This window comes from Schistocerca cancellata, chromosome 9, assembly GCF_023864275.1.
Source record: "Schistocerca cancellata isolate TAMUIC-IGC-003103 chromosome 9, iqSchCanc2.1, whole genome shotgun sequence".
NCBI lineage: Eukaryota > Metazoa > Arthropoda > Insecta > Orthoptera > Acrididae > Schistocerca > Schistocerca cancellata.
This window is the reverse complement of record NC_064634.1, coordinates 331,800,188-331,815,841: the sequence shown is the minus strand read 5'-3', so window position 1 is coordinate 331,815,841 and position 15,654 is coordinate 331,800,188. Positions and strand designations below refer to the sequence as shown.

The following is a 15,654-nucleotide window of genomic DNA, read 5'->3' as shown; positions in this document are numbered from 1 at the left end:
TTTTTAGAACAAGGGACAAATTAAGTATTTCAGCCGGCCGGTGTGGCCAAGCGGTTAAAGGCGCTACAGTCTGGAACCGCGTGACCGCTACGGTCGCAGGTTCGAATCCTGCCTCGGGCATGGATGTGTGTGATGTCCTTAGGTTAGTTAGGTTTAAGTAGTTCTAAGTTCTAGGGGACTGATGACATTAGAAGTTAAGTCCCATAGTGCTCAGACCCATTTCATTTCATAAGTATTTCAGAAGAAGCAGAAATTACATTTTAGAAGTGAAGGAATATGTAATCACAAGGAACTTTACTGTATTATTACTTTTTTGGGTTACATGACATGACAAATTTTCCTTATCATTTAATTTACCACTGACAAGAAATAAATTTTAAACAAAATATAAAAAAGAACTTTTCGCATCAAACGAAACAGTAATATCAGGGCCAATTGTTATGGTTTAACAAACATGACAAAAGGAACAGAATTCACACCAGGAAGATGTGCTTATGAAAGGGCCGTACGACGAGGTTAGGAAAGAAAAAGAGGAAGAATTTTTATGCATATTGAATCATCGTTCATAAAGCACTTGAGATACTATTTACAGGATGAGGTTAAGGGGAATACAATTATGTATGGAAATATTACTTATTATTTTCTTGATACGTCAGTGGAAATGGAAATGCCGTGGGGCAAGGGCCTCCCGTCGGATAGACCGTTCGCCTGGTGCAAATCTTTCGAGTTGACGCCACTTCGGCGACTTGCGTGGCGATGGGGATAAAATGATGATGATAAGGACCACGCAACACCCAGTCCCTGAGCAGAGAAAATCTCCGTCCCAGCCGGGAGTCGAACCGGGGCCGTTAGATATGACATTCCGTCGCGCTGACCATTCAGCTACCTTACATCGATTGCAGTACCATCATCTTTACAAAAAAGTGGTGATGCTGGGGTCAGATATTGTGCCACTACACGGCCTGATTCCACTGGCAGACCTGTATCCCCGCACACATATATCGTTCGATTGGCTTGATTGCTTGCTATCCGCGCGGAACAGCCGCGTGGTCTCAGGCACTTTGTCACAGTTCGCGTGGCTCCCCCGTAGGAGTTCGAATCCTCCCTCGGGCATGGGGGTGTGTGTTGTCCTTAGCGTAAGTTAGTTTAAGTTAGACCAATGACCTCAGCGTTTTGGTCTCATAGTAACATACTTCAATGTCGTAATTTCGATTGTTGATTAACCCGAGTAAACTATCACAATCATTGAAGCTAAAGTCTTCTGGGTTTATAGGCCGCGCCATATTTCTTCCATCTACAGTAGACGTAACAATATCCTGAAGAAGATCGCAGTAAAGGTGTCGAAATCCTGATTCTTTGAAGAACTATGACGCGGTCTAGCAACTCATAAGATCGTAACTGTAGTGAGAACGCCCACGAAAGCCTGCAGACATACATATCGTCATGTCTTACCGCTCTCAATGTGTTCACCACTGTTTGTTGAGTGGTAGGAGAGGAAGACGCGGTAGTGATTTCAGAAAAGGTAAGCAATTCCAACAAATACAGCCAACTGTCTCGGGAAGCCGCAATCCATACCATTCTCCTGCACTGCATCTATTTGCTGAACAATAGTCCTACTTATGCAGCACATCTCCTGATTGCTGGGTAATCCGAATAAACTGTCATACGCTTTCCCACTTCCATGTCTTTCCAGAATTGATGAAAATACCTGTGAATGTATTCCCGTGAGGAATGCTTGCAGGGAAAACACTTATTACAGTTCTCCCTACTGGACCCATGTGGCTCATCAAATGAGCACATGTACGAACAGCGAATGAGAATTGGAATTATGTACACTGTATATGTAACCCCCCTTCTTTTACGGCCAAAATTTGTATACAAGCGTCTACAGTCTGCGTAAGAAAAAGAAGAAAAATCCCATCTCGTGATGTCGCATCATAGACACACATGCACACAGTGTGGAGAGTCTGGTGAGCAATTACGATTATTTAGCAGAAAAGCATTACGACGGCATTCCAAGCGCAGTGCGTTATTTCAAACAAATAACTGGACTACTCTGACGCTTTATTTTTTCGAATGATATTTTTTCTTTCTCTGGCTCACCGTATTGCTGCTGTCGGAAGATAGGACGGTTGCTCATTGTGTGAATCAGATGTCGGTGGCGCGCGTATAGCCTAACGAAGGCAATCGCGCCCGCGGTGCACGATGCCCATCACTGGCGTCAATATCTCAGCTGCGAAAAAGCTGCTCGACACTTCACGTAATGTAGACCTGATCCTAGGAACCTCTTAATTCTTGGTCTCGCGGTCGCGTTCTCGCTTCCCCACGGGTTCGAATCCCGGCGAGGTCAGGGATTTTCAGTTGCCTCGAGATTTTTTTTGTTGACCTCATTTCCTCATCATTCATGACAGTGGCAATATTGGACTAAGCAAAGGTTAATAACAGCGCAGTTGAGCACCCCACAAACAAAACATCATCATCATCTAACTCATGAGAGATGCACGTCGAGTAGATCTGGTAGGACGCCTGATTCCTTATTTACAGAAGAATCATCATACTACGGGCCTGCTTAAACTTCGTATAACACCAACATTCGTTCCGTATTGCCTCGAGATAGCACAGAACACACTGTGCCATTTTTACGACAGGGACGATTGTAACCCTCTCTACCTGCAAGTAAATTTGGTAAATTATTCTTCCATTTACACAAATTTGTAAAAAAATATATTCATTGACGATTATGGCTTCGGTGACTTGACAACTGCTCTTTCATGGAAATATAATTACGTTACTTCAACTGTGTTTTACCTCAGGGACTGACGATGTATCACAGACATACTCACAGCACACACTAGGTGTGTATCATGAATGTCAGTGATCTCATCAGTATTCCAGTTACAATATATCTTAACTCTTTTTATTGTAGTCTAGTGAAACCTCGATCTTAGGAACAGGTGATAGTGGGCTCTCACAGAGCAGTCCGGTAATACAACAGTTACAATATATATTTTTTATTGTAGTCTAGTGAATCCTAGATCTTAGGAAAAGGTGATAGTGGGCTCTCACAGAATAGTCCGATAACACAAATCATTACTGTCAGTATTTTCCTAATGATAGTGTTTCACAGCAGTCCTACAAGGTGGTTATAACTAGATATTCGATCATTTCTCTACTGTAGACGGATAACTATTTAACCAAAAAACAAACTTTTCAGGAATGGTGTTCAGACTGTTTACCTTTCAATACTGTGAAATACTTGTGCACACTCAACTTGGGTCTGGAGAAGTATCACATAGGGAGAGAGAATTCCTCCAAGGATTAAAGCGGCAGTCTGTACTGACACATTACAAAGCACATCGCACTAATCTAACGATAATACTTCAATGACAGTATAACGCAGATTTTCGAATTATTATTATCGTGTCAGAAATGTACAAGTACATGTATGTTCATTTTACACAGTTATGACTAAATTACTTTTGACCAATACTAGGCCATTTCCAGAGCATTTTCTATTGCTTATTGAGGGTCATCTTCTGTACAGGAGACTGGACACAATCGACACCGAAGCATGTGCCGGACTGTCTGTACTTCTCCACAGTCACAGCAAATATAATTTGGATCAGTGTATCCCCATTTTACCAGGTTAACTTTTGATCTTCCAACTCTAGATCTCAGCCTATTCAGGGACTTCCAAGTTCTCCATTTCCCGTCATGGCCTGGAGGTAAAGTTTCAACCAGGGGGAAGGTAGGTCGTAGCCATAGTTGTAACCTTATATTCCATGCAACAGGATGAAACTCACGGCGATGACGCGTTTACAGACTCTTGAGCGAACTGCCAGACTGCCAGCATGCTGGACTTATTACAGGCCAGCAGCTTCTTTTAATCAATATACACTATGTGATCAGAAGTATCCCGACATCTGGCTGAAAACGAATTACATTTCGTGGCGCCCTCCATCGGTAATGCTGGAATTCAATATGGTGTTGGCCTAGACGACAGCTTCCAATCTCGCAGGCATACGTTCAATCAGGTGCTGGTAGGTTTCTTGGGGATTGGCAGACCATTCTTCACGGAGTGCTGCACTGAGGAGAGGTATCGACGTCGGTCGGTGAGGCCTGGCACAAAGTCGGTGTTCCAAAACATCCCAAAGGTATTCTATAGGATTCAGGTCAGGACTCTGTGCAGACGCCCGTTACAGATATGTTATTGTCGTGTAACCACTTCGACACAGGCCGTGCATTGTAAACAGGTGCTCGATCGTGTTGAAAGATACAATCGCCTTCCCCGAATTGTTCTTCAATTGTGGGAGGCAAGAAGGTGGTTAAAACATCAGTGTAAGCCTGTGCTACTGTAGTGCCAAGCAAAACAATGTGTGCAAGCTCCCTCCATTGAAAAGAACGACCACACCATAACACCACCGCCTCTGAATTTTACTGTTGGCACTGCACACTCTGGCATATGATGTTCACCGGGCATTCGCTATACCCACACCCTGCCATCGGATCGCCACATTGTGTACCGTGATTCGTCACTCCACAAAACGTTTTTTCACAGTTCGATCGTCCAATGTTTACGCTCCTTACACCAAGCGATGTGTGGTTTGGCATTTACCGGCGTGATGTGTGGCTTATGAGCAGCCGCTCGACCGAGAAATCCAAGTTTTCTCACCTCCTGCCTAACTGTCATAGTACCTGCAGTGGATCCAGATGCAGTTTGGAATTCCTGTGTGATGATCTGGATAGGTGTCTGCCTATTACACGTTACCACCCTCATCAACTGTCGGCGGTCTCTGTCAGTTAACAGACGAGGTCTGCCTGTATGCTCTTGTGCTGTACGTGTCTCTTCACGTTTCCACTTCAGTATCACATCGGAAACAGTGGACCTAGGGATGTTTGGGAGTGTTTAAATCTCGCGTACAGACGTATGACACAAGTGACTCCCAATCACCCGACCACGTACGAAGTCCGTGAGTTCCGCAGAGCGCTCCATACTGCTCTCTCATCATCTCTAATGACTACTGAGGTCCCTGATATAGAGTACATGGTAGAAGGTGGCAGCACAATGAACCTAATATGAAAAACGTATGTTTTTTTGGGTGTCCGGATCTTTTGCTCACATAGTGTAGCCGAAAAACGGAGAAAGTTGTAAATTGCAGTTTTGTTTACTCGATACTTCAAAAATTGCTCTGTGCACTATGCGACTTAACTTCTGAGGTCATCAGTCGCCTAGAACTAATTGAACCTAACTAACCTACAAACATCACACACATCCATGCCCGAGGCAGGATTCGAATCTGCGACTGTAGCGCCTAGAACCGAACGGCCACTCCGGCCGGCTACTCGATACTAGCTATGGGCAGAGAGACATTTTCAGATCATCCAGATAGTCAAAATGGTGCTCCTCAAAATATAGGACTCATGTCAAGATAGCAAATATATTCGTATAACAAAGTGTAAATGAAGAGTTACAGAATTATCTGTATGCTCTGTAACTGTTCATTTGCACATTGTTATACGGGTATGTTTGTTATCTTGACATGGTCTCGCAGGGGTTCGCACTGTAAAAGCTGGATATTCAGACTTTTGTCAGGTAGTCACATTAATGTTACTGGACAGTGAATAATTACGTGCTCTACCTCGGGTAGTGGCTGGAGTCGGTTATTCCGGTGGCGATAATGCAAACAGAGTTCATTACCAGAATTCCGATCTGTGGGTTCCAGGCAAGGTAATTGAAATACTTCTCTATAATCCGGTTGAGTTTTTCTTAATAATCTCCATTACTCCGCATATAATGGCTGTCAGGTGGCATGCACCAGCATAGCGACGCCAAGGACATCATCTCGGTGTGCTCGCAAAAATCGCGCGGTACCAGATTCGCAGAAAAATCGTAACATGTGTGTGCGAGGTGAGACCAGGGGAAATTTCGCAGTCGTGACACGACAGACACCGTCGGCACTCCGGAAAACTTGCGCACCTGCGTCGCGTTGCATAATTACGGCTTCGATTTCGGCATCAGCATCGGTTCTGGCATCCCAAGCCACGCTGGCATTGCGACGAATCCCTCCTGTATACTGGATGATTTTTTAAAAATTGGTTGAAAGGTCGTCTCATTGCAGGGCACAGAACTTGAATGATTCCTACAGATGACAGCAGTGGGGGAGTGGGAGGGTACTCGATGCACACTGGACAACCTCTCCATATCCCTTTCACCCCACCTTCCTCCCCTCCCCTGCCCTCCCCTTCCTTGGGTGACATTGCATGTGCCGAATGTGACCTTGAATATCACATACAAAGCTAAAACATGGCACCAAAGGTCATTTAAAGGCTTGTAATCTGTCGATGTGTAGCACAGATGCAGGCAGTAAACAGCGTAAATATGTGTGCGTGTGTGTGTAAGCGCACGCGCGCTTGTGTGTATGTGTGTGTGTGTGTGTGTGTGTGTGTCTGTGTGTGTGTGCCTTGCCGGCACTGATCCAGTGGAGGAAATATTTCTCTCCACAGACCTTGAGTGTAGTGAGCTGCTTAAGCCTCTCTCCACTTGAACATGAGCGCATGCACCGTAACTTCACGCTCATGTTCCTGTCTATGAAGAAGAGCATGCTCCGTTGTAATCTTTTTTTATTTTATATTAGCTGTAATATGGGCCGATTTTGACAATTACGTCATTATCAAAAACCTAAAATGACACATACCAACTTATAACGTATGTTAAATCAGTACATACTTCACAAAAACCTACAATACATAATAACAATGGGACTCCTAAAGAAAGATTAAAACTGTCCGAACGGGACTCGACCTCGGGACTTTAACTTTTCGCGATCATGTGCTCTACCCCCAAGTTACCCTTGGACGTCTCATGTCCCTTGCTCACACCTTTACTTCTAGCACTACCCCATCTTCTACCTTTTAAACTTCACAGAAGGTCTCGTCCGAAACTAGTGGATTTCCAGATAGAGATTTTTAGTCTGAAGCGTAATATGCGCTGATATGAAACTTCCTGGCAGATTAAAACTGTTTGCAAGACCGAGATCCGATCTCGGGACCTCTGCCTTTCGGGGGAGAGTACTAAGCTGTGAGGTAGCCTTGGGTAGCTGAATCGGTACAACATTTTTCCGAGAAAGGCATAGGTTCCGAGTTCGAGTACAGGTCTGGCACACAGTGTCAGTCTGCCAGGATGTTTAATAATAGCACTAACTCTGCAGCAGAGTGAAAATCTAATTATGGAAGCACAATATCAGTCTGGATACAGACTTGATATAAACTTATAACTCAACTTATACGTATATAAGCATCATACGATGCACCACTGAAGATGTGGGAAGTAATTAAAAATTTTTACATAGCCAATATTCAACATTACATGTGAATTAAAGGATGTCATTACATCTGCATAAACACATGGCAGTGCCTGTAAGCTGTAACCACTCGATGTGTAAACTGACAGTTACGATCAGCTGCTAATTTTGTCAAAGACTTCCCTCATACATGATGTTGACTGCTATCGATTACGGCTTGCCAGAGAGCATACGTATAGATGCTGGCGCGCCAGAAAAGGCCAAAATATTTTACCTATATGAAGATGGCATCTATTCTTTCGGACATGTACGAAAGAACAGATGCCTTCTTCATATAGTTCAGGCTAACCCGCTAACGACCTTCTTCAGTGCGGATGCACACGAATTGATTCAAATGGCTCTGAGCACTATGGGACTTAACATCTTAGGTCATCAGTCCCCTAGAACTTAGAACTCCTTAAACCTAACTAACCTAAGGACAGCACACACATCCATGCCCGAGGCAGGATTGGAACCTGCGACCGTAGCAGTCCCGCGGTTCCGGACTGCAGCGCCTAGAACCGCAAGACCACCGCGGCCGGCGCCACACGAATTGCCTGAACTCTTACTGGACTTGGTGGATTTCTGCCACGAGTGATGGGTGTAATGGCAGGAGCACTATAAATGCAGTGTGTGGACTATCAGTTGAGAATGTGGGTCTCACGGGTAGCATACCGGCGATAAACCCCTTCAGTCTCACTAACCGCTGTGCCCTTGGTGGCCCAGATGCCGGCGCGGTAGCTCAGCGTGCTGCCCTCTGTAATAAAAAACTGAGTCAACGGCTCAACACTGAACCTGAACAGGTGTCATGGGACACCCGCACCGAACAAATGCAACGAACAATATCAAACAAAAAAAAAGAGATGGATAAAGCGTCTGACATGTAAGCGGGAGATCCCGGGTTCAAGCCCCGGTCTGGGCACACATTTTCAACTGTCCCCGTTGATGTATATCAACGCGTGTCAGCGGTTAATGGTATTTATTTAATTTTAATTTCAAAATATTTTATATTCCAAAGAGAAACAAGTGATCCAATAACGATTCACAAACGTGAGTTAAACATTACATGGAACAGCATTTGCCCCTTATAGCATATAGAACAACGGATCTTTAATTTTATTCGGGCATGACTGTTCCGTCAGTTTTAAATTTCCTATGAATGTGCAGGCTGCATCGATCTGCGTCGTGATGAAGTAAATGAAATATTAACAGTGTAAAGATATATCTGTATACACTTATTGGTAAACAAATCCCCATTAGCACATTCGTAAAATAATTATGTGTATATCCGAATTATTCATCTGCTGTGTAGACACAATGATTATACATCTGAATAAGGAGTATTGCCCACCTAAATCTTTGCTGTAGATACTTTTGTTCATTTGGGCTAATACAGTACGTCAAATATTTTTTTCTTTACATTAAAAACAGGAACCTAAAAGATAAATTTCAACTGCATACACTAAATGCAATTTTAAAAATAACATCTGTGTAGTAAAGAAAGAACAAAGTGTTAATTACGAAGAAAATTTTATTTAAACAACTATACCGGGTAAAACGTTCTGTCGGTTTAGATTAAGGCCAGATAGCTCTCCTATCAATGTCTGAGCTACGGTAATGGAATTTAGAAGAACATAAATTAAAGATTTACCATCAAGAAGATGTAACCCTAAAATTCAATTTAAAAGCACCCTATATAAAGACAAACAAAGTATATAATCTGCCACAGTGGTTGGGGGGAGGGAGGGGGAAGGGGGTAATGAAAAGAGGGGGTGGCATTAATCTTAAGTTTGACATGACACATGTCTGGTAAAATATAAATGTACATTAAACAGTGTAGAACTAATAAGAATAAAAGGATTGATTCCTTAATGAGACATAAACAGTATGAATCAAGATCAGCAATAGAGAATGTCGATAGCAGGCATTCAAATATAACATTGTGAAAATTTTGGATACTTGTGTTGGAACATCTGATGTTAAAGCAATTAAAGAACGGGTGTTGCCGAGACACAGCTGATAGCGCCTTGGTTCATCTGGGCGGCCAGTTGCTCAACGCTTGCACGTCTATTCGCTCGTACACATCTCCGCAAGTCGTCGTTCACCCCTCTCATATTTGGCTCATGTTGTACCACTGCTGCCTCGGCGCCGGTTTTAGATAGCGCCATTTTGCCATGCACTGTGTGCTTCAACCACGATGGCACGCAAATAGTTTGAAATTAGCCGTTTCGGAAACGCTTATACTCTTGTTACGAAAGCCAGTCATGATTCCCTTTTGGACGTCAGATAAATCACTCCATTTCCACATTACGACAATGACTGAACTGTTTACCGCGTTGCCCGGAGATACTTAATGTACCCCTTACTGCTAGAACTGCCACCTGCTGTCTCTGAGTGGTTATTACACATTGACGTCTCACATAGGTGGTGGTCACATTAATGTGACTGCACTGTGTGTATAAGAGTCTGTCAAATGAAAACGATAAAATGGAAATATTTAAGTAACGTGTTATTTCAAAAATGATCCCCATACCTATTAATACGTTTATCCCACTATGAGACAAGACGGTCAATGGAGTCATGGAAAAACGTTGGCGACTGCCTATGGAATCACGATATACGAGGGATACTCGGAAAGTAAGTTCCGATCATTCAAGAAATGAAAACCACTGTGAAAATCTAATAAAGCTTTGCACATATCTGTTCGACAGTGTCTCTAGTATCCCTGTCGGTTGCATCACTTGGATCTTTTCAGTGCTGAGCGCATGGTGCGCACATAAAGAAGCGTAGAAAATAGTGTCTCCCGCCAAGTATGAGGTCCTGGTGAGAGATTTCGCCTGATGTTATGCAGCCGACATTACAGAACTGTCATACGGTTCCTACTTCGTGGCAATTCTCGGTCGCAATCTGCCGGGGCAATCCGCGCCCGGGTTCCCGGGTTCGATTCCCGGCGGGGTCAGGGATTTTCTCTGCCTCGTGATGACTGGGTGTTTTGTAATGTCCTTAGGTTAGTTAGGTTTAACTAGTTCTAAGTTCTAGGGGACTGATGACCATAGATGTTAAGTCCCATAGTGCTCAGAGCCATTTGAACCATATTGCAGGGGCAATGAAAATGCTCCTGCAGCGTTTTCGATGGAAAGTGTTTGATCACTAGCACTACAGATGCTAATTGGCTCTCTCTGTGTTTCATCTCAGCTCACGTTAACTACTGGCTATGAAGACAACATTTTCGCACAGACAACGAGTCAGCGTAGAGAATTGGCGGGAAGCACAGGCGGCTGCCTTCTATGACGAGGGTATTGGAAAGTTGGTATAACGTTGCGACAGATGTCCTGGCTGGAGCGGCGACTAAGTAGAGAAGTAGCTGGAAAGTGAAGCCAACTATCGCAAATAAAACATTTCTGATTTTCAAAGTAGTTTCCATTCCTGATCGGAATTCACTTTCTGGACAAGCCTTGCAAATGTGCATAAAATAGTGTAGATTTCTTAATTAAACATAAACAATATGAAAGTAGATTAGTTGTATAGTATGTCGGATAGTTGTGTTTCAATCTCTGATATTAAAACAATGAAAGGCGTACACCACTTCGGCCAAACAAATCAACGGTAAGGAATGTCTTTCCGCAGGACTTCAAAGTTACAGAAATCGTGTGGGGAGGGATCGGTATTGCACAGAAAATGTGTAAAGAGGTGTCCACATGTTTCTAAGGTTTATTCGACTACGCTGCAGAAGTTTAGCTGGGAAGCCCTTTTATATCCTCCATGCGATTTCCATATTTTTGAAGCCCTGAAGAAAGACGTTCGTGGCCGTCAATTACCTTCGGACAAAGAGTTGCACGTCTGCATACAATCATAGCTCCCAAGGTAACAACAAACTTTTTCGCTGAGTGCATTGATCGTCTTGTCTCCCAGTGGATACACGTATTAACAACTATAATGAGTACTTTTCAAATAATAAACAGTTTACTTACTTTTTCCGTTTGTCTCGTTTTTAACTTAGTTTTCTACATTAAAAAATTCATCCATACAGCACGTTAAGCGGTGCTATCTAATTATGACTAAAGTTATCTTATGCAGTACACGAGCTGATGATATACTGCTACCTATTCTAGCACCATACTAAAACAATTGTAATAATATGGAGACTAACCGAAAACAGTCACTGGAAAAAATAAAGCCTCTTAAAAGTATTTGTGGCTGACTGTGGTCACCCCCAACAGCCTTCAGTTGAATAACGGCCACGGTGTTAGGCATCAGACATGTACGAAAAAACTCACTGTTCAGGATGTTCTCCCATCAGCATAATGGCCACCAATTTTTGAATAGTGTCTACAGATATTTACAGCTCGACTTTATAACACTCCTGTCTGCTATTACTGTACCATACCCTCGAAACTGGAGGCAATTTGCAAAACAGAATTATTTTGTTGGATTAATAATGGTATAAAGCAACAGAGCAGTGTTACCCTCTGAGAGGAATTTTGCTAGGTTGACCGTGTTGTTCCTAACGGAGGTGGCTTATCGGAAATGAAAGTCAGAATTACGTAAATATTTGAACAGTAACAAACAAAATTTTGCCTATCTGCACTGTTTAACTGGTAAAGAAAACGGTCGCCAGCCTAACTAGGCAAGAGAATGATTAACATTCTCGTTCAAGAAAATAGTTATTAGTAACTTTAATGGATAAACACAACCTATACTTTGTCACACGCGAGTGCAGTGAACTCTGACACATACATATGTTTACGGTAAGATTGAAGCTAACAACTGGAGCAGCACAAACTATTTGCAAAAATATAAGAGATAGCGAAACACACTATTACTTTCAGGGCTTAAAGAAATTATGGTTTTACTAATTAGTGGTCTTTCCGTTACTTGTTACCACGCATTAATACAATAGACAAACTGTGTATCTTGTTATACTATTAAAATGCACTTCCAATACACAAGAGAGACAAACACTTAGCAATCATGAACATATAGTTTTCTACTATTGCAGTTTCCCACTTTTACTACAGCGAAACACAATGTTGACAAAATTGGAAGAAACTGACTCACCTTTTAGAATTTACTACAGACAACAATGTGATCATTTACTTTATAAGCCTCAGTCTTAAGAACTTTTGATTTTGAAGTTGGCAACAGCACTTTAATAAGCATTTTTAATAGGAATATTTTCAGCAAACAACATTTACTTTAACACACTCTCTTGCCACATTAACTTTAACTTTCTTTTTTTACTATGTTGAAGAGGCATTAATGAGCAAAATACTGGGCTTTAATGTTCTTTTAGTAAGGACACTCAGATATCACTTTAGCTCAAACGGAGAGGAACCTGAGAGGTGTTATGATGAGGAGAAAAATCAGGGTAGGTACATAAATTCAGATATAAATTACCTTATATTTGAGCACATTAACACATACATTAAGCTGATCCTTCACTGTACATCATTGTAGTATTCCGATGTAATGATTGCGCAATGTGGTGGCCACTGCATGTTGTTAGGTGGAATTGCAGGTAGAATTGCTGGACTCTGTCATTTCTTGGTGGCGATGATTGATATCAATCCCAGAATAGTTCCAGCTATTTATCCATCCATCCGAGCCTTGGAAAGAAGCAGGAAAAGCCTCTCTCGGAATCAGCACAATATGTATCTTTTACATGGCAGTGCACGGACTCGTAGCTCGTCCCCGACTCGTAGCTCGTCCCCGACTCATAGCTCGTCTCCGACTGACTATCAGTTCCACCTTTTCCACCTAGGCCAACCACAATTTGCGTGCGCTACACAGTTCCTTTCCCGAGGGGAACCACTACACCTTTTACATACAGAATAACTAAGAGCCCTAAGTGAGGATCAGCAATTTACATAACAGCAACCAAATACATTAAATAAAACAAAACATTTACACATATTGACATCTCTACAAAAAATTATTCACACAAAATTACAATCATATACAGTAAGTTTTGTTCCCTCCAAATGGGACAAAGAATATAAATTGCAGATACACTACTTTGCATAGAATCAAATCACGACATCAAAGGTTTGACAAAGAAAAGAGTATACAATTTTGTGTTATATGTTCAATCAAACACATTTACAGATACTCAATGTTATAACATTAAATAAAACAAAAGCAAAATAAATCTGTACAGCAGAAGAGGTATGGTGTTACAACTTGTACAAAAAAAGTTTGAGACTCGTTTCTCTTTCCCTTTAGGTTTCCCGCTAACAGCAAACAAGTGGACACAGCAGGTCAGCTGAGACAGTTTGTTGCGCACCGCTTCCTTGATGCCACGGCCTGCGGCGGGATACAGCGCTGTCCTTGAGTTGTGAGCGAGCGGCCATGATTAGGGAGTACCAGCCGGTGTTCCAGTTCTTCTGGACCGCCAGCGAGCGGCTGCTGGAGGAGCTGTCGGGCAACGCCACCAACTGCACGCTCAGCAAGCTGCCCTCGGCCAGCGACTTCTACGCAGGTCTGCCAACCTAGCCAGATATCCACTATAGCCAACTTATTCACCAACTGTAGTGATATTTAAGATAATTCTCGTTTATTGTTCCTTCTCAGATGCACGTTTTTAATGAGATCGGTCACTCTGGATCGCCTTCAAATCAAGCAGTTGCGTCAGCAACCAGTCTTTTCTACTCAAAGCCACATATCAAATTACTCTACCCCTGTGTGTCTTCTTCCGCGGATTTCGATTTTTATTCCTATAAGATATTATACAAAAATGTAGGTGTTCCGTTTTAGACCATAAAATACAGCTTATCACTTCTATTGTTATTATCGTTCGTCTCAATGCTGTCATCTTAATGCTGCCATCAGAGGTACTCCGATCTCACTCAGCAGATTTTTGCTATGACCACCTGCATCAGTGACTTGACGAAAGGTAATTCCTTTAGTCATTTCTCGTCACCATAGGTACACAAAAACTACGCACGTTTATGTTTATTTCTATCACATTTACTATTCAAAAAAGAATTTGAAGGACGAACAAGTAAGCATCGTCAGCTTCATCATGCTCACCCATACCTTTTTTACGAACGATGAAATTTCCCTTCATCCCGTAGTTTCCAGAAAAAATGAAACAAAATTGCCCCTCACAGTATGAATTTTTACATTATTTAAAAATTATTATTATTTTGAAAAATTAGAAGTAATTCTGTATGACAATGATAAAAGTTAAATACACTTTTGTTCTTATGAAGCATAATACAGTACAATAATTAATTAACTAATGCTACGCATTTTGCCCCCACGAGCCAGGATCCTTGTGGGGTGAGTTACAGATAGCAGTATCGTAGGTGCAGCCATCTGTGGAGAGGTCAGACTAACATATGGTTCATCAAAAGAGGCAGCATACTTTTCAGTATCTACTGTCTGACCAGGTGGTAGTCCCTTAAAATTACTGAGATCCTTGGGAGAATATACGATGCCAAAATTATTCCCCTTAGTATGAAATACATATGAGACAGATAAAGCACTTCAAGAAAAACGCATGGCCTCCAGTTCCAAGAAAGGCATGTGCTGATGATATGAATATTACAGAACCATCTTTTTAACAAATCAAGGTTGCAAAATACAGACGTGAATAATTGCGGAAGAATGGAAAACTTGTAGTGGCTGGCCTCAGGGAAGATCAGTTTGTGGCAGTAACGAACCTACGACTTGTCTTAGAAGATAAACTGAAGAAAGGCAACCCTACATCTATAGCATTTGTGTATTTAGAGAGAGCTGTGACAATACTGATTGAAATACACTCCTCGAATCTCTGAAGATGGCAGAGATAAAGGGAAAGAGCGAAACGTTCAGTTTGTACAGAAACTAAGCTGCAGTAATAAGAGTCAAAGGACATGAAAGGAAGTATTTGGTGAGGAGGGAGGGAGGCAGCATTGAAAACTATTCCCGATGCTATTCAGTCTGAAAAAGCATTTAAAAAAGTTAAAGCAGAAATTTGAAAAGGGAACTAACGTTCAGGAAAAGAAATAAAAGCTTTGATGATGATGACATTGTAATGTTGTCAGAGATAGCAAATTACTTGGAAGAGTAGATTCACTGAATGAATAGGATTTTGAAAAAAGGTCATCAGTTGAATATCAGCAAAAAATAAAACAAAGACAAAAGAATATCATGAAATTAAATCAGACATTTCTGAGGGATGTAGGTTAGAAAATGAGGTACCAAAAATAAGTAGAGGGGGTACAAAAATTCATAATGCCAATTGCAAGAGCATCGTTTCTGAAGAAGAGAAACATGGTAACATTGAATATTATAATTATAATATTATATTATATTATACATGATATTGTAT

The 15,654-nt window shown here is 41.8% G+C and overlaps 1 protein-coding gene across 1 annotated transcript in view; it reads left to right on the top strand.

Moving 5' to 3' along the window:
• Window positions 1-13,688: 13,688 nt before the first annotated feature.
• The window catches only part of LOC126101399 (organic solute transporter alpha-like protein), a 46,698-nt gene continuing 44,732 nt past the window's right edge, over window positions 13,689-15,654 (top strand). The window contains exon 1 of the mRNA XM_049912063.1: window positions 13,689-13,818. Within this exon, the coding sequence (XP_049768020.1) occupies window positions 13,689-13,818 (130 nt within the window). The remainder of the gene's footprint in view (window positions 13,819-15,654) is intronic.